The 23,601-nt window shown below is 54.5% G+C and overlaps 1 protein-coding gene across 1 annotated transcript; it reads right to left on the bottom strand.

Moving 5' to 3' along the window:
- Window positions 1–1,253: 1,253 nt before the first annotated feature.
- RAB15 (RAB15, member RAS oncogene family) lies at window positions 1,254–22,562 on the bottom strand. Its single transcript, XM_065872461.1, has 7 exons — window positions 22,439–22,562; window positions 5,210–5,270; window positions 4,207–4,267; window positions 3,631–3,708; window positions 2,860–2,949; window positions 1,571–1,636; window positions 1,254–1,412 (listed from the first exon to the last, which is right to left on the bottom strand). The coding sequence occupies exons 1-7, from the start codon at window positions 22,560–22,562 to the stop codon at window positions 1,254–1,256; spliced, it is 639 nt and encodes a 212-aa protein (XP_065728533.1).
- Between the last annotated feature and the right edge of the window lie 1,039 nt (window positions 22,563–23,601).

Genomic DNA, 23,601 nt, shown 5'->3' with positions numbered 1-23,601 from the left:
GCTTTCTGCCCATGAGCCCCCTGCCCTTCTCCCACAAACTTTGGGTCTCGGGAAAGCCTTGAGAGCGGAAGGCTGGGCTCGGTGAAAGACCACCAGCGTGGTTCTGTCACCTCTCACCTGCCGGGGCGGTGGTGAAGTGCCCTTCTTACATAAGAAATGGAAGATGGGGCCCAGGAATCTCTGCTGCTGCCGAATTCCCCTCTGGTTTGCAAACTGCTGTCCTGGCTCTTAACTTGATACATAGGAGCTGGTCCTTCATTTCCAAACACTCCCCTTCCTGGAGTGTGTGGTTGGCCCCAGGGCTCTCCATGCCCCTGCAGTGCCCTCAGGCCTTGGTCCACATCTTTAAATTTGGGAGCCCGGGGGCAGGGAGAAATAGCATACACGCTGCAGGGCAGGTAGAGAATGGAGGTTACTTCTTATCCCTGCCACCCCTCATCATTTTTTTTCTTCTCTGAAGCTCAGTTCCCCCAAGAGGCAGGAGGACAGGCAGCCAAGTGCAGCGGAAGCTGGGGACGGGGCGGGGTGGGGGTGGGGTGTAGGACAGCCCCAGGCGTGGGGACCACCAGTTTGGGCTTTCCTTCCTCTCTTGCCCTTCCTCTTTCCCCAGTCACCGGGGAGGCAGGCCCATGGCACATGAAGGGGCGGCGGGGAGGGGAGGACGGGAAGAATTTCCCACAAAGCGGGGTGGGGCTTCTCCCAGAGCAGAGCAGGGAACGTGCCCCTGAGCCTGAGTTCACTCCCTCGGCCAGGCAAAGAGGGAGGAATTGAAAGGTGCTGTACCAGCAGCCACACGGGACACGTGGGGGGCGGGGGGAGGGCTTTGATAGGAACACAGCTGAGGGGAAGGGACAGAAAGAGAGGTGGGAAGAAGCGAGGAAAAGCAGAGAGGAGACCAGATGCACTGAGAGAGAAGGAACCTCCAGTGGCCTTGACTCCAGACTGGGCCATCGTCTGGGACCTCGGGGTAGTGAGGCAGTGCTCGTAGCACATCAGGGGCTTGAAGCAGGCCTGTGGCTGGGGAAACAGGCTGGAGGGGGCCATCCCGGGGGGAGGGTGGGGGGAGGGGGGCGAGGCTGCCCGGACAGGACAGAGGACCTGCTCCCCGGAGCCAGGCGGGGGGAGGAGCAGCGGCCGAGATTCCACAGGGTCACCCGAAGGAGAAGAGAAGCAGGGCAAAGCCCAGGCTCCCTGTGTGCCCGCAGCCCTCCCGCGGGGAGAGAGGACTGTGCGGGGCACTCCACGCAAGATGCTCAGCACCAGCAGGTTTTTGAAGAGTTCTCCGGGCCCTCAGGTTTGCCCTCATCCTCCTCCATCTCCGCCAGGGCCAACTCATTGCTGGCGGGTGTCCGCAGACCTTCCAGCTCCTTCCTGTGGGCCTGCAGCACCAGCTCGGTCAGGCGCGTGAAGGACTGGGAGGTCAAGGAACACAGTAAGTCCAGGTCTCCCCTCTTCCCGGCACCCCTGTGGCTGCCCGCCCTGGGTGGGGCTCATCTGCTCTCAGCCACTCTGCTGCCTCGTCCTCTCGCCTCCCCGCCTCGCTGGACTCGGCTCAAGAGACGGGACTCACCTCTTTAATGTTGAGGTTGGTGCAGGCACTTGTTTCATAGAAGTCCATGCCATACTCTTTAGCCAGCTGCAAGAGAAGAACCTTCCTGAAAGGGCGTCGCTAAGGGAAGGGAGGTGCCCGCAGCACCTGGTGCATCCTTCCTGCCACTGCACTCAGGGCCCGTGCTGTGTCGCGACAGTTTCTCAGAGTAGATAATTTCTCAGATGAGACTAAGACTTCCTAAGACACAGGCTAGCAGAGAATGGGAGAAGATGCTCCACAGATGCACCCCACCTACACACAGTCACACATATACACCGAGCACACACACATCACGTGTCAGGAGACAGAGACACAAAATTATTGTGACAAACTAATGAAAAACATGGGCTTTGAGGTCAAACAGACCCAGGCTGGAATACCAGTGCTGTCACTTAAGAGCATATGACCTTAGACAAGTTACCTCTTCCCTCTAAGCCCCAACTTCGCATTCTGTTCAAAGGGGATGAGAGCGTCTATCAACCAAGGCTGTGGAAGGGTTAAATGGGGTCATGCATCTGTAAGCACTTGCTTAGCACAGGGCCACACATACAGTAATCAACAAATACGAATATTCTAGTAGGAACTGGCCTCTATTTTCAAATTTTTCAATGACCATGTATTATTTTTTATACTAAAAAACAATTTTATTTCAAGTGCTAATGGGACGCTATTGACTGAAGAGGGAGAGAAAAACTCTTGAGGCCCTCAGAGTAAGCGGGTGACTCTGGCCTCAGTGGTACCCATCTTTCTTCCTGTTCTCTGGGAGGATGGTCTCCCTGTGTGATTGGACATTCCCTCAAAACCATCCTCCTACCCTCTCTGCCACCATGGCTTCTCTGAATGTGGGCCCTTCATGCCTTCATTTCCCTTCCTACCTCTTTTCAACTGTAAGGAGGACAGGGAGTGGGTGTGGAGGGGTGAGATGACTGTAGGACAGAAGCTATGCCTGGATGCTGCTAGAGGAGAAGGGAGCCACTTGAGGTCCCTCCTCCGCACTAACCAGGGTGGGCTCTTAGGCAGAGGTAATCCTGCTTTGGGCGCCTTGGAGTTGGGAGAGGTCTTTGTTTCAGGATGGACCCCAAATCACTGTCCTAAAGGACAGAAAACAAACGCTCAAGGATGGCAATTCAGCCAGTGCCTTAGGCTACTGTGGAGGTAGGGGGGTGTCTGATGATGGTAATAGAACCCTGGGTCCCAGTTCTCAGGCCTGGCCCAGGAAGCCAGCCAAAAACCCAAGGGATGGATTCAGCCAGCTCACTCGCACTTACCTGCTGCCCTTGCTCTCTTCCCACCTGCCGTTTCTGCTCTTCATCAGCCTTATTCCCTATAAGGATCTTCTGGACACCTTCTGGTGCATACTAGGGACAAAGGACAGACAGAACTGCCAGTGAGTCCTGCCTTCCCCCAGTCTCCCCACCCACACAGCCTACACGGGCTTCCACACCAGCAGCAAAGTTAAGAGCCCTAGGGACAGAGTGGGCTGAGCGGGTGCAGGTGCCAGGCGTCCCCAAGTACCATGGCTGATCCCAGGGGTCCCAGAGGGATGTCACAGGGACTGTTTAGGGTAGAAGACACTGATGCTTCCTCGGGTTGGACAACTGGAAAGGACACTGGACTTAAGTCCAGCCCCTCATTCTACAGATGAAGAACTGGGGACTCAGAGTTCAAATGGCTTGCCCAGGGCTCAACAACTGTGGTGGCAGAGCCAGGACTGGAACCCCAGTCTCGCAATTCCACCTGGTCCTGACATTTCAGGAAGGAAGCTGTTCACAGCGTAGGCTCTGTCCTAACTCATTTCAGGGGAAGACACAGCCGTGGAGGCCTGGCGGGGTATAGAGCATGGAGGGCATGGCTGCTTGGGCTTCTGCCTCATGTCTTACTCACCCAGAGGTCTTGATCCGGGGCTGCAGAAGGCAAGGGTTCCTGGTAGTGTTTGCTCGCCAACCCTGACAGCTTCAGCCCTTCCCATGTGGCCTTCACTTTGCTTTCCCCTCTGAGGTGCCCTTCCCCACCCCCAAGAGTGAGGCAGCACATCCTACCTCATCCACATCACTGACCCACTTCATGATGTGCTGGTAAGAGCGCTCGCTGCTAATGTCGTAGACTAAAAATATTCCCTGAGAGAGAGAAGGAGAGAGAGATGGGGCAGGTACATGCACACAGAGACAGTGCATAGTCATGGGGTCAGAATCGGGTGTGGTACCTTAAATGCTGGGTCCCAATCTCCCTTCTCCCTGCTTAGCATAATGAAGATCCCTCAGCACCCAGAAAAGTCTCCTTCTCTCTCAGACCCCCCAAAGCTGTTGCTTCCTAGGCTCATCACAGAGCTCTCTGAGGCAGAAAGCCACCAATACTTTGATGTGGTCTTTGGCCCGAGGAGGAGGGTGGAAGTTGAGGGTGAGGGTGGGGGCCCGCCAGTAGTGAGTGCTCAGAGAGTAGCTGATGAATGAATGATCAGTGAACGACTGAAAGACCATCCTGAGCCCACCCCCTCACTCCCCAGCAGGCAATCCGAGGGCCCATTTGGGGATCAGTGGCACAAATATCTCAAACGCCCAGAGCCAGGAGTGTGGGTGGCAGCATCCCACCTCTAAACCCTGAAAATAGTGGCTCACCTGGGCCCGTCGATAGTACTGCTTTGTGATGGTCTGATATCTCTCCTGCCCCGCTGTGTCCCTGCAATAGAAAGCCAGCCCTTCAAAAGAGCATGGACCATGGAAGCAGGTGGGGAGGGGAGGAACGGGACCTGGGAGACCCTGTGCCTTTGCAGGAGAAACTGGAGAGCTGCAGGGTGAAAAATCAGTGGAGCTTTGGTCCCCAAGGGGATCCAAACGTATCTGACTCTGCAGAGAGGGCCGGTCATAGGTGCTGACAGGGCTTGTGGGTCCTTGTCAACTGTATCTGCGCTAGGAGCCACAACCATAACTGGGTCTTGGATAACTTTCTCTAGGATTTGGCCATTGTGGCCAGCCTGGTGGGACTACTCCATCTCCAGTCCCTCTGGGACCTCTGCAGGCAATGCCCATACCACTCTGAAATTGGGAGGCCGCTCCAAATGCTGGAAAGGCAATGCTTCCAGGAGCAACAGGCCAGAGAGCTGTAGCGGCCCCCTGTGGCTACTTATGGGAACTGCACTGTGCTGTAGTGAGGAACCCCGACCAGGAACTCCCACCGTAAGGATGGGGCGTAGCCCTCCCTGCTTGGAATCCTACCTCAGTGCTATGCAGGGCAGCACGGCCCAAGGGAAAAGCTTTATTCGAAGACAAACCCGCAGTGCTTAGTTTGCCAGTTCCTTCTAATTCTTGCTTCTTGGTGACTTGCGGTCAGTCCCATAAGTTTCTTAAGAAAGAGATGAGAGGGAACTCCCTGGTGGTTCAGTGGTTAGGACTCCGCGCTTTCACTGCCAAGGGCCTGGAGTTAATCCCTGGTCGGGGAACTAAGATCTTGGGAGCCGCAGAGATGAGAGATTAAGGCTCATGGGAGCAGGAAATGGGCTTTGAGACTTCTGCTTCTCTCCATCGAAAAGGTGGCCAGTTACCCCAGATGAAGCCTCTGGATTTTACACATGGCAGTGGCAGCTAGGGAGAGCCCCAGGTCCTCTCCTCCTACCCAACTCACCAAATCTGTATCCGTACTTTGATGCCATCTACCTCTATGGTCTTCATCTTAAAGTCAACACCTGGGGAAAGGAAGTGAGCAAGGAAGTTAGGAAGGGGGCTTCCCTGGTGGCGCAGTGGTGAAGAATCCACCTGCCAATGCAGGGGACACGGGTTCGAGCCCTGGTCTGGGAAGATCCCACATGCCGCAGAGCAACTAAGCCCATGCGCCACAACTACTGAGCCTGTGCTCTAGAGCCCGTGAGCCACAACTACCGAGCCCACATGCCACAACTACTGAAGCCCGCGTGCCTAGAGCCCGTGCTCTGCAACAAGAGAAGCCACCACAATGAGAAGCCCGCGCACCGCAACGAAGAGTAGCCCCCGCTCGCCACAACTAGAGAAAGCCTGTGCTCAGCAACAAAAAAATAAATAAATTTTTAAAAAGAAAGAAAGGAAGGATACCCACTGAAGAACTGAAGTATGGCCCAGGGCACTCATACCTGAGGGTCTCCCTTTGGTTTAACTTGGCAGAAAGTTGGCACAAGGTAAAGGCCTTCTTGAACCAAAAACTGACCCTCAGGGAGTGTCCAGGGCTTTGAATGGGGCTTCCCTTCCTCCTTGAGCTGCGAGTTGCCAGGAGTAAAGGGCCCGTGGCACACAGGAAGTGAATATGGGAGAATCCACTCCGTTGCTGCCTTACTTAGCCCCAAAATGTGTCTCACTCTACTCCCGTGTAAAGTTTTCCTTATTTATACCTCTGCAGAGAACCACTTGTATTTATCCCTCCTGGAACTCTAATCCCTAGGAATAGCAGTCCACCTCATTTGCCTGGGTTTATTCTCTCTCTGCCTTATTAGCAACCAGGAGGGGTTATGGTGCCATCATGAATGTGGGGAAGGCACAGAGACCCTGGCGAGAGAGGACTGTTTCAGCCCCACAGTGTGTATAGAGCCCTCGGCACCTAACAAAGGCCCACCAAGGAGACGGCCTAGTGCATCTGTTGCTGACTAGGCCCTTTACCAGAGGAGGCATTGTTGTTTACTAGAAGGAGCATGGGCTTCAATGTCAGGCCTGTGCTTGAATCCTAACTCTGGCCACTTAACTCATAGCTATGACCTTGGGCACCTCTGAGCCTCCATTTTCTCATCAGTAAAATGGGGACATTACCAATCATTTCAGAGGGTCACTGAGAAAACCAAATGAGATACAGTGCCTGGTGGACATTCAGTGGGTCACAGCTATCACTATACCAAGTGCAGCCCTGGTCTGCATGGGAGCTCCTGGGTCACTGCCAGTGACCACATGAAGAGGCAGTGGCACAGCATGTCATTGGGGGAGGGAGGGTAGACAATCAGGGTTCTCAGGCTTATCTGCCCAGGGGCTTGAGGAGCTAAGCTGCCACAAGACACAGGAAATGTAAGGGATTTGGCAAACCAGTCCAGCGCAGAAACGTATCTGGGGAATTTTGCAGCAGAAGTCAGCACCACCAGCAGCATGCAGGCTCGAATCTGAGTGACAGCAGTGATGAGGCACCTCTCCCCAGCCCTTATTGTGCCAGGCACTGTGCCCAGTGATTCAAGAACTGTGTCTAGGAAGTTAATTAAGCTGCAGTCCTAGTGCACTCCCTGGAGACAAGTCAGGAATGGGCACCATTAACCAGTGTTCAGGTGAGAAACAGGGTGAAGGCAGAGTTCTGGCCCGTAGTCCCCAGGCTGCACAGCACAGCCCCAAAGGTGCCAGAATCCCTAGTGCCCCTGCCATTCCACCCCGGCATTAGTTCTTTGCCAACAGGAATACTTCCCCCCTTATCCACGTCGTCCCCAGCTTTCCACAAACACAGACATAAATTCAGCCTCTTCCTTCTCACCACTGAGACCAATCATCATCTAATTAAAAGGGAGAAAAAGATTCAGACTGGACAACCTGAACTAAGTCAACTTGCTCGGAAGTGAATCATTTTTCACCTACCCAAGCTGATTCATATCTATCGAGCTGTACTTTTCCAAATGGATAACGTCTGGCAGCCATTCTACCGAGGGTGCCAAGAAAGTAAAAAAAAGAGGAGGGAGAAAGAAGGAGAGGGGCCCCTGGCCTTGGTGGGGGGCAGTAGCGTGCTCACCCCCTCCCTAGACAAGCAGTTGTCAAGAATTTGCTTCTCGGGACTTCCCTGGTGGTCCAATGGGTAAGACTCCACGCTCCCAATGCAGGGGGCCTGGGTTCGATCCCTGGTTAGGGAACTAGATCCTGCATGCCACAGCTAAGAGTTCGCATGCCACAACTAAAGATCCCGCATGCCACAACTAAGACCTGGTACAGCCTAAATAAATAAATAAATATTTTAAAAAAAAATTTGCTTCTCCCCAACACCCGGCATAGAAGGGAATCAAGAAACCTTTGTTCTTTCCTGGTACAGTGCCTTCTTCCCAGGAGAACCAGGGATTCTGTTCATTTCATAATAAAGCCAGCTCGTCCTCATACCAGCCCAGCAAGCCCAGTCAAAGGGCAGCACCTTGTGCAAAGTGGTCGCAAGGGTGGGGAGCTGGTGAGAGAGGAATCTATATCCTTTATTCCACAAACCTCTATGGGAACTTACTTTGTGCCCTGCACAGTGCTAGATGCAGACAAAGTGGCCAAAAAGACAGATGGTCCTTGCCCTTACAGAGCTTATTAGACAGGAAACAAAGGCCCAGGGAGGTAAGATAACTAGCCCAAGGTTGGCACAGCAAGTAGCAGAGGCCTGTTTGATGGCAGAGCCCTTGCACTGTTCCTTGGGGGAATGAGAGGAGAATAGTGTGTTAACCAGGCAGAGAGGCCTTACCTACGCTTTGCTGTTTCTCTCTGGAGAAGGGCTCAGCTGGGGGAGGAGCCCCCAACACCAGGGAGCTTTCCCTGACTATGAAGGCAGGTCTTAGGAGAGGCAGGGCTGACAAGAAGACAGGGAGCCGCCCTGGGAGTGAGCGCTGGGCTTGGATTCCTCCTCCCCTCTTCCCTCGCTTCTTAGCTGTGTGGCCAGGGACCAAGGCTGGGGAATTCTGGGGGCTCATGGCACCCCCCCACCCACCACCGTCTTGCAATCTAGACCCTCCTGACCACCGATAAAATTTGTTGTAACATCTCTGAGAAATAAAATGCATCAGTACTGGCTCTTCACCAGCACTAAGGAAGAAACAGAAAGTCTATGCCTTCTGAGGGATCGTCCTCTCCCACCCACTCCCATCCTTTTTAAATTGAAAGATTAACAGCCCAAAGATCTTCTAGTGAAATCTATTGCTCTACTCTGCTCCCATACACCCTGCACCTTCCACGGTGTCCATCTACCAGTCAGCCCTGGCCTGCCGTGACCTGTGCCCATCTGCGGCCCCTCCCCTGTGCCTGCGTGGCTGTTGGTTTTTTTCCACTGCTGAGCACTGCAGGGCAAAGTCAAAAGGCTGGCCCTGTTTAGTCGCCTAGAGACTCACGCTTTCTCACCTCCGCCGGCCCTTGCCGCTGCTCAGAAGCTGTTTATTCCAGGTGGTTCACCCGCCACATTCCTCACAGCCACTGTCTTCCCTGCTGAAGGGCTCAGTCCCGGTCCACCCTCTCCCTACCACTACCGCTGAAAGCATCCAAGAGAACACCCTGTCCACTGTCTTAAGGGCAAAGTGACAGCTGCCTGATGAAGCCTTGCCGTGAGGCCCACCTCATTTCCTCAGAATGTCCTGTCGTCTCCACCTTCCCTGGGGAAGAGTCCTCTATCCTTTCCAAGTCTCACCTCTCAGCTGTCATCAGCCCCCTCTAGGTGTACATCCTATCCTAACAGTTTCGCCCCTCTCTGTTGCACCTTCAGACTCTTTAGGGAGAAGAGAGATTCTTCATCTAACTCCACCCCTGGTGTGTTCTCATTCTGGCTCCTCTAAGACAGTACTTCTCAAACTTTAAAGTGGAGGCAACTCATGTGGGGACCATGTTAAAATGCAGATTCTGATCGAGTCGGTGTGAGATGCGGCCTAAGACGCCACAGAAGCCTCTGGGCGAGGCTGATATTACTGGTCCATGGATCACACTTTTGACAGCAGGCTTCTAAGGACAGTGGTTCTCAAAGTGTGGTCCCCGGACCTGCAGCATCAGCACCACCGTCAGTCAGGGCTTGTTAGAAATGCCAATTATTGGGCCTCGCCTCAGATCTACGGAATCCAAAACTCTGGGCAGGGGTGGGGTGGAGGTGGCTAGGAATCTGTGTTTTAACAAGTTCTCCAGGTGATTCTAGCACATGCTGAAGTTGGGGAGTTCCATCTGGACTGCGACTTTGCATGTGAAGTGTCAAGTGAGGCAGCATGGGAGTTCTCCGATTCTCAAGGTGTACTTTGCAGATGCTCAGCTTTAGAATCACCTGGGGTGATTAAAAAAAAAAAGATACTACTTTGACTTTCTAGACCTAATGAATCAGAATTTGAGAGTGAGGCCCTGAAACCTGTATTTTTAACAGGACCATGGGTGACTTTTTAGATAGAGGAAAGTTTGAGGGTTCTAATTTAGTGGAAGAGCTATCCATTGGCACTGGAGTCAGAAAGACCTGGGTCTGAATCCTGATTCTGGTACTTGCTGTGTGACTTTGGGGAACTCTCAACTTCTCTGAGCCTCAGTTTGCTTGCATAGAATGAGAATACCAGTGGCCTCCTAAGGGTTGGTGTGGGGTATAAATTAGATAATATATGTGCAGCTCCTCATAGGTAGAAGATAGTTCTCTCACTCCTACCTTCCCTTTGCTAAATAAAGGCTTCCTGGGGAGGAGCCAGGAAAACAAACCCAGAGCACCCTAGATGTGGGAAGGATTGCACAGTCTAGTCCCCTGCTACTCCACTACCCTCGCTCATCCGGAGACCGGCAGCATCCACGTCACCGGGGAGCCTGTTAGAAAATGCAAATGGGCCCACCCAGACCTACTACATCTAAGGCACACTAACGTTTGAAAATCACTGTCTAGCCCATCTCTAGGTAGAACACACGCAAGGTTCAGGATACTGCTAACACCCCCTGGCTAGGGGATCCAGAGCCCTTGGTTCTCATGCCAGCCCTATGAAGGAGGTAGGGGCAGGGATTATTACCGTGAGGCACAGAGAAGCCAAGTAACTTACTCCCTTCCCACATCCTATGGCTGAGCCAGAACTGCAAACAGGTTTCTCAAAACCTACCCAGGACACCTCACTTAATCAGTGGCTTCCCAACCCTCCGAGGCTGCGGACTCTTACTGCCTTTTCTGTCCCGCCCCTGCCTTCCCCACCCCTGTTCTGGTATAACGAGGCGTCTAGTAGTGGGTACACATGGAGCAAGCCCACCATAACCTATTATTAGGGAGCCCCTTGGTCCCTGAGAGCTCACGATTTCACTAAGCCCAGACGCATCGCCTTGCACAGCGCCACGTCAGCATCCCTTCAAGAGGACCGGCTTCCTTTCCCGGGCACAGGGAACACCCAGGTGTGAAGAAACAAGCAGCTACCTCCACACCGCTCCGGTAGAGGTTCTTGGAGACCTTAGAGCCCCGGGAGCAGAAAGTCAAGAAGACGAGGCCCTCTCCCAACCAAGTGCCCAGAGCACGACCAGCAGTTCATCTTTTCTTCCCAGCACCTCAGATACGTCAATCGTGGTGTCCGCCACACCCAGTGTCCCTTTTCGGCTGGAAGTGCACAGCCCAAAGCCTCCGCTCAGGGAAGCAGGGCTGGCTGTGGCATGTTCTTTGTGGAGAAGCAGCTCCCGCCTAGACCAGGGTGGACATCTGACCCAAAGGAGGCCCATCAGTGGGCTTGCTGGTCACCCACAGCGTGACCTGGCCAACAGGAGCAGCTGGGGGAGTGCCAGTGCCATCTCCGCCAAAGCGGCTCCTTCCAGGTGGTGCAGAGGGACTGGCCGGTTGGTACCGAGAGAAGCAGGAGGCAGACAGATGTGCAGAGTGGGGGCTGGGGGCATGGGTCCCAGCACAGCTACCGGTCCATGCCAGACCCCAAGTGTCGGCCCGTGGGCATCCTCATAGCACAGCCCCTCTTCTTAGTGCACACCTCAGGTTGCCTGAGAATTCTCAGCCTGTACTTGCCCACTGCTGCCTAGTGGCTCCCACAGGCTGGTGGCAAGTTGTTTCAGCTACAGGGCTGGGAGGAAGACGATGTGCCCTGCTGCTTGCCACCTCCTACTTTTTGTCTTCTAGATGCAGAGCATCTAAGAGGCAGAGGATAACTTTTGTATTGGACAAAATTTTGTGTTTGTTTTAAAAATCTCCGCCTCGGACTTCCCTGGTGGCGCAGTGGTTAAGAATCCACCTGCCAGGCTTCCCTGGTGGCGCAGTGGTTGAGAATCTGCCTGCCAATGCAGGGGACACAGGTTCGAGCCCTGGTCTGGGAGGATCCCACATGCCGCAGAGCAACTAGGCCCGTGAGCCACAACTACTGAGCCTGCGCGTCTGGAGCCTGTGCTCCACAACAAGAGAGGCCGCAATAGTGAGAGGCCCGCACACCGCGATGAAGAGTGGCCCCCGCTTGCCACAACTAGAGAAAGCCCTCGCACAGAAACGAAGACCCAACACAGCAAAAATAAATAAATAAATAACTAAAAAAACCTCCTACCCCCAACATCTTAAAAAAAAAAAAAAAAGAAAGAATCCACCTGCCACTGCAGGGGACACGGGTTTGATCCCTGGACCAGGAAGATCCCACATGCCGCAGAGCAATTAATACCATGAGCCACAACTACTGAGCCTGCACTACTAAAGCCCGTGCTCCGCAACAAGGGAAGCCACCGCAGTGAGAAGCCCAGGCACTGCAACGAAGAATAGCCCCCACTCGCTGCAACTAGAGAAAGCCCACACGCAACAACAAAGACCCAACGCAGCCATAAATAAATAATTTTAAAAAAATCTCCGCCTCCATACCAGCAGTGCCAGGCATAAAGTAGCAATGCCATTAGTGGCATCCCCCTGCCCCAGAGAGCAGGAGGAGGGGGTGCCCATGGCTCAAGAGTAGTGGCATGTGTCCTGCTGCCTTAACACCTCACAGACGATGACAAGAAAACTCAGTTAAGTGACAGTGCCAGGCCCTGACACACCTATGACGGTGCTGCCCTAACTATACCAGTGGCCTCTGGCTCTTCCTGTGTCCTTGGCTGTGTAGCCTCTGCTCCTTCAGCAGCAACCCCGAGTGACTGCCAGGCCACACCCAGAGTCCTGGAGCACAGTAACAGGGCTGCCGTCAGAGAACTGGAGGACAGGGAGGCCCTGCTTTAGGTACTGGGGCTGGGGACAGAGGGACAGGGCAGGGGAGACGGCACTGGCACTCCCTCAGCTCCTAAGATACCTCACTGTGGGGACGAGCTTACTGCCCCAGTCCACAGTGGAGGGCCTGTGAAGACCGTGGAAAGAAGGGAACAGGACACGTCCAGGGGAATGGCACTCCTTCCCATCACTGTCTGCCTCCAAAGAAAACCCTGGAAAGCATGGAGGGAGTGCAGCTCAAGAAACAGAGTGGCTTGAGGACACGGGGAGGGGGATGGGGAGGGGTGGGCTGGGACAAGGTGAGAGAGTGGCATGGACATATATACACTACCAAATATAGAATGGATGGTTGGTGGGAAGCAGCTGCATAGCACAGGGAGATCAGCTCCGTGCTTTGTGACCACCTAGAGGGGTGGGATAGGGAGGGTGGGAGGGAGACGCAAGAGGGAGGGGAGGGCTTCCCTGGTGGCGCAGTGGTTGAGAGTCCGCCTGCCCATGCAGGAGACACGGGTTCGAGCCCCGGTCCGGGAAGATCCCACATGCTGCAGAGCGGCTGGGCCCGTGAGCCATGGCCGCTGAGGCTGCGCGTCCGGTCCGCAGCGGGAGACTACAGCAGTGAGAGGCCCAGGTACCGCAAAAAAAAAAAAAAAAAAAAAGAGAGAGGGGATATGGGGATATGTGTATACATATGGCTGATTCACTTTGTTATACAGCAGAAGCTAAAGCACCATTGTAGAGCAATTATACTCCAATAAAGATGTTGAAAAAAACAAAAAAGAAGAAACAGAGTGGCGAGGTCATTAAGAACACAATTGTGAGGTCAGAGTTTGGTTCCAATCCTGCCTTTACCACTAATTGCCTGTGTGATCCTGGGAAAGCTACCTAACTTCTCTTTGCCTTTTAGTTTCCTCACCTGTAAAACGGGGATGGCAATCCCTGATGTCAGAGAATTTTTTAGGGATTATGAGATAAGCTATAAAACCCATAACACAGAGCCTGGCACAAAGAGCTTTATTAAATCTTAGCTGAAAAAGCTATCTCCTATGGGGGGGATGAGATTAGGGTCACAGCTTGGGGAACAGAAAAAGCTCTAGAAAGTAGGAAGGAGCTCATGTCAGGAAGAGGAAGCAGACTGGTGCCGAGAGGGGAGACACCACGCTAAGCTGGAGTGTTTGAACAAAACATGAAAATGCCGCCCACCGTGGGAGCCACACGGCCCCCAGAGTCTGGCTGCAACCTAAATTCTGGCAAAGCCAGGTGTGCCTGTTGGTGAGCCAGCACCTCATGGGTTAATGTCAGGTGCCAGCTTGCCCGCCCGCCCAGTGCCACGTGCTTCAAGTGGAAACAGGAGTCTTCTGGGTGCCAAATGTTATCACCGTGATCAACCGCAGCCCAGAGGCCCGGCAGCCAGCGTGACCTGAGCCTTTCCATCAGCAAGGAGACGCCACCACAGGAACAACTTAATACATCTGAAACCCAAGGCAGATACCCAATCCCTGGAGCCATGTTGGCTCCGGTTACCAAGCTCAAGTCCCAGGAAGGACCCCAGCCCCTCCCCCGCAGGAAACCAGCAAGTACGGGACAGGACGCGTGGAGCTCACATGGGATGTGGCAGGAGGTCACCCCGAGCAACCCCAAAACAAACTGTCGGGAAAGGCAGATCCTGCAGGGAGGTGGCTGCCTGACTTTGCCACCCCAAACAAGGCACCAGCGTAATCCCTTGCCCTCAGCAAGAAAGGAAACCATTTCCCTGCCGGCTGAGGGACAAGGGAGGGGAAGAACAGGGAGAGGAAGAAGACAGGAGAGCTAAGAGACAAAGCTCAAGAGAAGAGTCCAGGCACAAGTGTGCCTCACACCAGTCAGGTGAGGGGCGGGGGAGAGGGTCTTTGCCCCAAGCCTGCCACTTACTGCATCGCCCTTCCTCCCTTCTGTCTGGGAAACCTTAGCCTCGCTGTTTGTGTGGCCGCATGCCACTGACTTCCTCTTACCCAGCTCCGGAATGACTGTCCCTCATGCTGGCCTGGTTCAGGGGAAAAGGTGCCCCCAGGCTCTCTGAGCACATGCATGAGGCAGCATTCACACCATCTTGCTCTGGGAGCAATGGGAAGCAGGGCCTTTGGCAGACAGAATCCTGATCCTCTAACTCCAAGGCCATGATTTAACCTGAGGTCAAAGGCCCTGATTCAGATGTCCACCCACAAGAAAGACTGGCGATTTCAGAATGATATTCCCTCTCTTTTCTTTTTTAAGACACAAACAGATGCAGTGCACGTGGTGATACGGGGAACAACTCTCTAGACTACTACCTTCGCATCAGATCTTGAAGGGAGAGTCTTTGGAGACCCTGGACCCAGGAACCCAGGGGCTATTATCATGCAGAAGGGTGTCCCAGTCAAATGTGGACTCCCGTGATGCTGAGAGGAATGCATGCCCCAGTGCCTGAGCCCTAGGATCTCCTACTCCAGAGTCCTGGAGGGTCACTTCAGCAGCCTGGCTGAGCCGATGGGCATCATCTGACACCAGCAGTGACCCTGAGCAACAGGCAATATTGACCTTAGTGTAAGACACTGACCTGTCACCTCTGCATTCACCAAAGAGGACCCGACTTGCGCAGCGATCACGGGAGCCACTTCCTTGCTCCGTGCTATGTCTGAGCTTCTCCTATAGCGCGTATCTGAGCAGGAAAGCTAAAAGCTACAGGAAACTGTTCACCCCTTACAAAACGCTCCCCTCTTCTCACAGTTCCAAACTGTACATGAGTACACAGTGAGTTTCTCATTGTCTGTGAGTCCCAAGAAACCAATACTACTTGCAACTTCCCTCAGGGAAGAGCAAAAGTTCTCTAGGAAATGTACGCACGCCTTCATCCATTCATTCATAACAAACTATTATTGACTGCCTACCATGTGCCAGGAGCTAAGCTAGGTACTTGAAGACACAGCTGCAAATAATACAGAAAGATCCTTGTCTTCAGAGAGCTTCTATTCTAGTGCGGAAGACAGATAATAATTAAGTAAACTAGTAATTTCAGAGAGTGCTAAGTATTGAGGCAAAAGCAGAATAATGGAGTAGAGGATGAGGACACCCGGGCACAAGCTGCTTTAGAATGGCTGGTCAGAGAAGATCTTTTAAAGGAGGTGACATCTGAGCTGAGGACTAAATGACAAGACGGTACCAGCAGGGGGAAGATCTGAAGGATCAGGGCCCCAGGCAGGAACACATTTCAGTCAAATTTGCAGTTTCTCAGAAGAGAAAAAAAAGAGGGGCCACATTATTCTTTCCTCTGTGATAAAAGAGGGAAAGCTCGGCAAGGCCCTGCCCTTCTCTGGGCTCTCCTGGGGACCCACCGTCATCACGCACGTGTGCGTACACATTCATGGACATAGAAACACACATTCATGGACATAGAAACTTGTCTGGAGGCTCTAACTGAAGAATGTACCAAGAAACTTCTCAAACACTTGCAAGGCCGACTTGGAGACTCCTCGCCCCCCACTTTATGATGAGATCTCTACACAGACTGGCTCACGTATGTAAAGCACACCATCCCTGTGCAGAGTAGGTGTTCGGGAAACATCGGTCCCCTTGCCCTTCCCACGGCTGCATGCACAGACCTCCAGAGGGCCTCTGGGCTGTGTGCCACGCACTCCAGCTAACCCCGTCCTGCTCCCCTCCAGCAGACCCTTGACCTGGGCCTTGCTCCCTCAGCCGGCTGCTGAGTGGTCCGTGGGTACCGCTGAGGCAGCCAAGACCTGCCAGGCTTCTGACCACTCACTCCTCCGCCCTCCGCAGAGCCTCTTCTGGGCTGGGCCATGTTGACAGGCGGCAGAAGGTTCCAGGAGGAAGAGACTGGAGCCTGGAGCCCCAGGAGCAAACATCTGGGAGGGAACAGGCCCTCTCGATGCATCTGCCCTTGCTCGGAGCCCAAAGAGCAAACTCCCAGCAAGGCTCTAGCTGAACTTAAGCTGGTGCGACCACGGCCAGGCAGAAGAGTAGCAGCCCCGAGTCCTGAGCTGTTTTCCACACACCCCGCCCCCAGCCCCGTCCCCTGGGGCACCCTGCTTAGTCTTCAAGGCCTCACTCAAATGTCACTTCCTCCGTGAAGCCTTCACCAACGATGCAGGAGGAATTGATCACTCCTGTGTGATTCCAAAGCATTCTGACGTGGTTCCTGCATAAACTCTGCTTGTCTGTTCGGATCCCTGACTCCTCAACAGCTCTGTGAGCTCCCAGAGGGCACAACAGCATCTCGCTCATCTCGCAGTCTCATTGCCTGGCAGAAGGCAGATACTCAGTGTATATTATTCAACAAAACTGAATCAATGAAAGAAAAAAATGAACGAGTAGGTGTGTGAGGGAATAAGTGAGTGAATGAATGAAGCCAGTACATTCCAGTAGAAAAGATCCGTGGAGAGTAAATTTTAATCAGAGAAGAGGGATCAGAGAATGACCCATATTTTGAAGCCAACTGTCGGCTCTCTCTTTGGATCATGGGGCCCCAGTCACAGAGTTCCCCGTAAATATGTTATCAAAATAGTAACATGAAGGCAACACTCAGATCTCATCCTCAAAGGTGCCCCGGCCAGACTCCTCAATCACGGCCCCAGACTGTCCCCCAGAGGGTCATGTCAAGGAAGCAGACTCAGCCAACAGCAGTGGCACAACGGTCCCTCCAGCCCAGGGCCCTCAGATGGGGTGAGGGAGGCACACGTCCTCTCCCCTTTGGCTCCCAGGAGAGAGGTTCTGCTTGGCAGCCGCGGATGGGCCTTCTGGGGTGAGTAAGGGCATGCCGAATGCAGTTTGGGGAAAGTGGAGGAGAGGAGAGGGTTCACGTTAGGGTCACCTGCATGCAAGAAGTGAGCCTCACTTCCCTGGGGCCTCGGTTTTCCTAGTTATAAAATCGGGCCAATGATTAGTTCTTTCTTCCTCAGTGGGAGGGATTAAATGTCCAGGAAACTCTGTGGTCCTCTTGACAAAGCACATTGCCCAGGGCAGAACAGCCAAGGAGAGGTCAGAGCCCTGTGCAGAAAATTGGCACTTTTACAGGGAAACAGGCGCAAATATTAGATTACAGAAAAAGGCACTCTGAGACGAGGTGGCAATCAGGGTAGAAGAGTAATAGCCAAATATCGACTTTCATGTTATAAAGCTCATCACCAAGCTGTCTGGGAAGCAGGGAGGAGGAGAAGAGGAGGAAGAAGCAGGAACCAGGGTGCTCGAAGCTGTGGGTGAGTCTGCAGAGTTGTGCAGGTGGCACAGGTGCACAGAGCAGCTGAAATGGGGGCTTCTGAGCCCTTCTCGGGGATCACGTCCTCGGGGCAGGGGTGTGCGCAGCAGGGCCGGAGGCAGGGTGACACCTGGCTGAGGTCAGAGCCTTGAGGCAGAGCCGTCCTCTCCGGTCACGGCTCTCCCCACTCCTCCGCCTCTGCACATCCTCGCCAACTCACTCTTCCTTCTCAGCCCCGGCACTGTCAGGGCAAGGGGGGAAACAGCACCAAAGCGGAAATGAAACCCAGAGTCTACTCATGTGCTCCCCAGGAAGGGCAGCTGGCACCCTGGTTCCCATGTTGTTCACTGCTGTCCCCGCAGCTCCTTGTCTGGCTCAGAGCGGCGGGTGCTCTGCAGAGTGCCCGGATGACCAAATGCACGACTGATGGACAGGATGACCTCAAAGCACATATCGACAGTTTGTTCATCTCCAACTTTCTTATGAGCTAGGGATAATCATAATACAATGAGAGCAGCTGCCTTTTTTTTTTTTTTCTGAGAGCTCTGCCAAGTGCTTTGTATCTATTAGCCTCTGTAGTCTTCACAAAGACCATTAAGGAAGATTCTGTTACTATCTTCCATTTACAGATGTGGAAATTAAGGGCAGAGACGTTAAGTGTCTGTAAGGCCACGGCAAATCTTAGGCATGTGGTCTGCGCTCCTTCTATTCTACTCAGCTTCTCACCTCCCCTTCCTTTCTGCAGGCCTCCCAACACGGTGGGGAACACAGACCCACCGGACCCTCCCGCGGTGTACACAGCATGTATACACAGTGCCTTGCGGTCTGGGGGCCCGCAGACCTCAGGACCACGGTGCCCAAGCGTCGGCCCCCATGTTTGTTAGGCCACTGGACTGCAGGCTATTGATCTCTCCCCCCGGTCCTTCCCCAGCCCACTCCCCCATCTTCAGTTACTCACGAGCCCTTTCCCCAGGCAAGGAGAGCCAGTTCAAAGAGAACTTCCTGAGAAAGCTGCTACTGCAGCAGCAAACCCAGCCTGAGGAACCGAGCCTGAAGCCACAGCCGTTCAACCAGTGAAGCCGGAAAATTATAGGCCGAAGCCTCCTAGAAGCCCAGAAGGTGGCCTTTAAGACAAAAAGGTCCCCAGGACAGGGACAGAGATGACAGGGTCTCAGGGAAGGCCAAGGACTGGGGGGAGAAAACCAACTCACGGGCAGTCCCTACAGCTTGCATGAGTGGCTGACACGTGGCCGCCACACAGAAAGGAAATCAAATGTCCCCTGCATGTCGATGTCCACTAGGATGGGACATCATCTCCCCGCTGGGCAGGCAGCGCCAGCCACACGAGGCCCTCTCAGGTTTGAACTACTCGCTGCTTCCGGAGGGAAACAAGAACAGGGGATTGCGTGGAGTTTGGTGTTGGTGCCACAGGAGGGGGAGGGGTGGAAGAGAGAGAAGGGACGAGCTGAGAGGGTCCTACGTGCCCACATACTACCACTGGTCTCCCCTGACTGGTCTCCCTGCCCCAAGGCCTAAGCCCCTCTCCCAGCCGACATCCTAAGTGCCACCTTCATCCTGCCGTCCCCCTGCTCGAGAAACCCTTGACGCCATTGCGAAGGCTGGAGTTCCAGCTCCTCAGCCAGGCCCTCAGTGACCTCTGCCCTCGTTTGTTCATTAGTTTAACATTTATGGAGAGCGTGCCTGGCCCTGTTCTGGGACTACGAAAACAAAGAGGAATGAGGTTTGGTCTGACCCTCAAGGCACGTGAAGTATAGTTTGGGAGACAGAGAGATAAACAGAGGAATGTTCTCCTCCCCTAAAACTCCCTTCTGTTCCAGCCAGACTGCCCAGAGTTCCATGAACACCCACTGAATTCCCACCTCTGTCGTCTCTGCTCCCGTCACTCCATCTGCTCCTACCCCTACAGGAACTGAGATGCAGCCCACACTGCAAGCCCTCTCTCCAGCCTTCCCTCCTCCCTGAGCCTCCCTGCCGCTTCCGTCCACACGGCCCCTCTCCGTGACCTCCTCCATCTAGTGCTTTGTGTAGCATTAGCACTCACGCACAGGCCCCTCACCATTCACGGGCTGCCTCAGACAAGTCTTGCGTGGTTATTTAGCTGCTGATACCGAATGTGATACCTTCATTGCTAGGAACAATAAGGATCATCATCCATCCCCTACATTTGAAGAGTGCTTCACAAGTGCTTGCAAAGAGATTCTCTAATTGTGGCCAAGGCTCTTTTTCGCCTGTGTTGCTTCCCCAACTAGATCACAGGCTTCTGTGGGCAGGAAAAGGTGGACTACAATCTGTCTCTAACATGCCTGGCGCGGTACTTTGTAGTGAATGTTTAATTAATTGGCTTAACAGGTGAAGAAACAGCAGAAAACATCACGGTGCTGACTGCCCGCCTCTGCACGGGCCCCTTCAGGGTCAGCACAGCTGCATGGGAAATAAATGCCATTGGCACGGACCCAGCTCAGGGCCACCTGCCCACCTGCTGACCAGAAAGAAGAGGGGCGGTCAGTGCCTCCACCTACCTGGGAGGTCTCCTCACTGCCCCCTGCAGGCCCATTTCTGGAATGTCACATGCTCTTACAGTAAGTGGCCCAAACAGTGAATCACAAATTGACATGATCCAAGAATCTGAACTCTGTCTTGGTAGTCATTGGTGAATCGCCCCGTTTTCCCTATTCCACAGAAGCAGCTCTGGGAAACGTGCAGAGATCAATGTCCATGATCAGGTCGCAGCGCCAAGCCCAGATACAGGACACACATTTTTTGTTTTTGTTTTTTTTTTTTGGAATGGATAAATTAATGAATAGGATTTGGTAGTACCCATTTTCTTGGCTCCTTGATTTGTCTCCTGGCTGCCCCTTCCATCTCCCTGGGGAACTTTTTGTATCCCAGAAGGGAAAGCTTTTCTTGACCATCCAACTCTTCTCCTAAGTCTTAGTTGCAGCCAAAAACACGCCTAAGACAAGGCAGAGTCACAAGTGCTGTGGAAAGCTTTAAACCGGAAAGAATTTAAGAAACCCAGTGGGGCAGATTTTTAAAGGCTGTTGTGAAGAAAGGCAGGTTTCTTTCTCTTTCATGGAATCTAAACTCCTAAAAAGTCCTCTCTATCCTGGGTAAAGGTGGACCCAGCCATCAGTGCAGAGAAAGTGCTAACCTGCTGCCCTTTGTCCTCAAGCCTGCAACCTGTCCTCATATCCCATCTGGTTCCTCAGCCATTCCCAGGCACTCCCCCAATATCTCCTCTTCCCTGAGCCTTCCCCAGAGGCCTGCAGCCCTCCCTTGGTCTCCAGACCTGTCCCATCCCTGAGATGTGTCTCATTCAAACAGCGGCCCAGTCCAAGCTCCAGGGCCTCCTAGGAGCTAGCTTTACAGCTCCCCTGAGGAAGATGAATGCATCTATCTGTCCCCTGACCCTGAGCCCCTTGAAGATAGTGAAGCAAAGAGAGAATGAGACCCCAGGAGCTCAGTGATGATGACAACGGTAATAGCAGCAGTCTTTTACAAACATTATCTCATTTAATCCTTCCAACAGCTGGGCAGGTAGGAACAGTTATCATTCCCATTCTACAGATGAGAAACTAAAGCTCAGAAGCTTAAGTGATATTCAAGGTCACGCTGCCCCAAAGAGAGGTTTCCAGGTCTGTCTGACAACAAAGCCTGCCTCTGAACCATGAGGCTCTTGTCCTCCCGGCTCTACCTGCTCCCTCTTTTCTCTTGGCAAGGAGTCTGTGTGGGGAGGAAGAGCGGAAGTCTCAAGTGGAAGCCTAGTCTGGGGCCCTTCCTGACAGGAGAGGGGACCTGGGCAGTGCTGAAGCCACTCCAGGGCATCACTCAGGGAACCCATTAGATGTGAGTGGAATGCCCTCCACTCAGACCTCTCAGAGGAGGAGGCCACTCAGGGTCCAAGAGGGGACTCTCAGAGGGCAGGCCACCCACTCCTATGGACCAGTGACAGTCCTGTCACTGTCATAACAGTCCTGTCCGGGATGTCACAAGGCCTCGTCCCTCTAAGCACAGGCTCCAGCGTTGCCAGAGCAAAGAGATCTACTCTAAGGTGAGTCCTGCCTGCTTTCTGACCCCCCTTGCCTGGCAAGTAATCCTCCTGGTCCTTAGCCGCCTTCAAGACAAATGCTTCAGCTGGCTGCTTTTCGGAAGCTGGCTAGTAAATGCCCCCTTCACCGGCACATGGGCTCTTACCTTGGCCATGCCCTCCTCGCAGGTGTCCCACCTTGTGGCTTCCCTCCACAACTGTGCCCTGTCAAGTCAATCCCTTCCTCCTCTCTTCCCCCTCCTGGCTCCACACTGGGTCGCCCCTGGACTGAGGGTACCCAGTAACTCAGAACTCGGCTCCCCCCACAGTGAACCCCTGTCCCCGAGCACAAGCTTTTTTTCCCCCTCCCCCTCTGCACCTGAGGTTGGGGGGATGTCATATCGGTGGCTTTGATTCTCGCTGCCCCAGCTTAGGGTACCCAGGCCTACGCCACCCTGTTATCTCGGCTTCTACGGGGAGGCTCCCCAGCGTGAGGCCCGAGCGCCTTCCATAGTCACGGACAGCAGCAGGGAGCCTGTCACCTCCAGGAACCCAGGCTTAAATCCCCAGCCGGTGGCCCCTCACCCCGGGACTCATCCCCTCGTTCTCGCCTCCCACGACACCGCCGCTAGCCGGAGGGGCGGACCCTTGTTCCCGGGCTGGGGAAGGGGCAGGGGCCGCCCCGACAAGGGGCGGCGGCGGGGAGGGTGGGGCGCCCCCGGCCACCGCCCCTTACCGATGGTGGAGATGTGCGAGGAGTGGAACTCGTTGTCGGTGAAGCGACACAGCAGGCAGGTCTTGCCTACCCCGGAGTCCCCGATCAGCAGCAACCGGAACAGCACATCGTACTGCTTCGCCATGGCTGGGCCGGCGGGCCGGCGGGCGAGCGGGCGGGCGGGCGGCGGGCTCAGCCCCGCTCGCCCCGGGCCATCGCGGCGCGCGCCCGCCCGAGAACTGCGCCGGCGGCGAGAAGGAAGCGGGGCCGGCCCGCGCCGCCTCGCCGCCGTTCGCTCGCTCGGTGCCGGGAAGCGTGTGCGGCGGGAGCGCGGTGGGAGGAGAGAGCCGGCCCCCGCCCGCCCCTTCCCCTGCGCCGCCGCCGCCGCCACCGCCCGGAGAGGGGGCGGGGAACGCGCGCTTGGGAGGAGACCCCTAGGCGGGGGGAGCGAGGGCGGTGCGCGCTCCCCGCCCCGAGGGTGCGCAGCCCGGGGAGGGACCCGCCCGGGAGGGACCCGCCCCCCTCCCGCCCCCCTCCCGCCCTCTTTACGCCGGGATCCGGGACAGATCGGTGGCGGGGTGGGGAACGTTTTTGTTTACCTGCAGACCTTCTGCATGGGGGAGTTGGAATGAGCTCCCACCCAGCTCACCTCTACCAAACTGGGCTTTCGGATCTCGTCCCTTCTCTCCAAATAGCATGCCGAACCTGGCCCTGCCAGCTCCAACCCAGCGGAGCGCCCCGCCCCTGCGGAAGCCTACTGGGCGGGGGGAGGGGGCAGTGGTTGGTCCTCACCTAGGCTCACCCTTGGGTCGGAAGGCCTTGATCTGGATCGCGATTCAAGCACCGGTCTACTCTGGAAGTCGCGGTCTCCAGGAACCCTGGGGAGTTATTGCTAGAATTCTCCCTGTCTGCCATCTGGCTTCTCCATAACCTTGTGTGACTGTGACCTCCCTCCAACCGCGCTACCCCCCCATCCCATTTAAACAGGGAAAATGTCTGCTGACCTCCTTCACCAGGCTGAAAATATAGCTGATCATAAAAACATTTCCAGATGCACAATCCTTTGGAAGTGTTGTGCAAGCAAGTCTCTGTTTTGGATGTAAGCTGCTTAGGGTCTGTGCTCAGGATGCCAATACATTATTTCAGCCCACTGAGTATTTCTGCTGGTGCACACCAATGGCACC

This window comes from Phocoena phocoena, chromosome 2 (genome assembly GCF_963924675.1).
Source record: "Phocoena phocoena chromosome 2, mPhoPho1.1, whole genome shotgun sequence".
NCBI lineage: Eukaryota > Metazoa > Chordata > Mammalia > Artiodactyla > Phocoenidae > Phocoena > Phocoena phocoena.
Note: the sequence above shows the minus strand (reverse complement) of the source record. Positions and strands in the feature narration are given on the sequence as shown.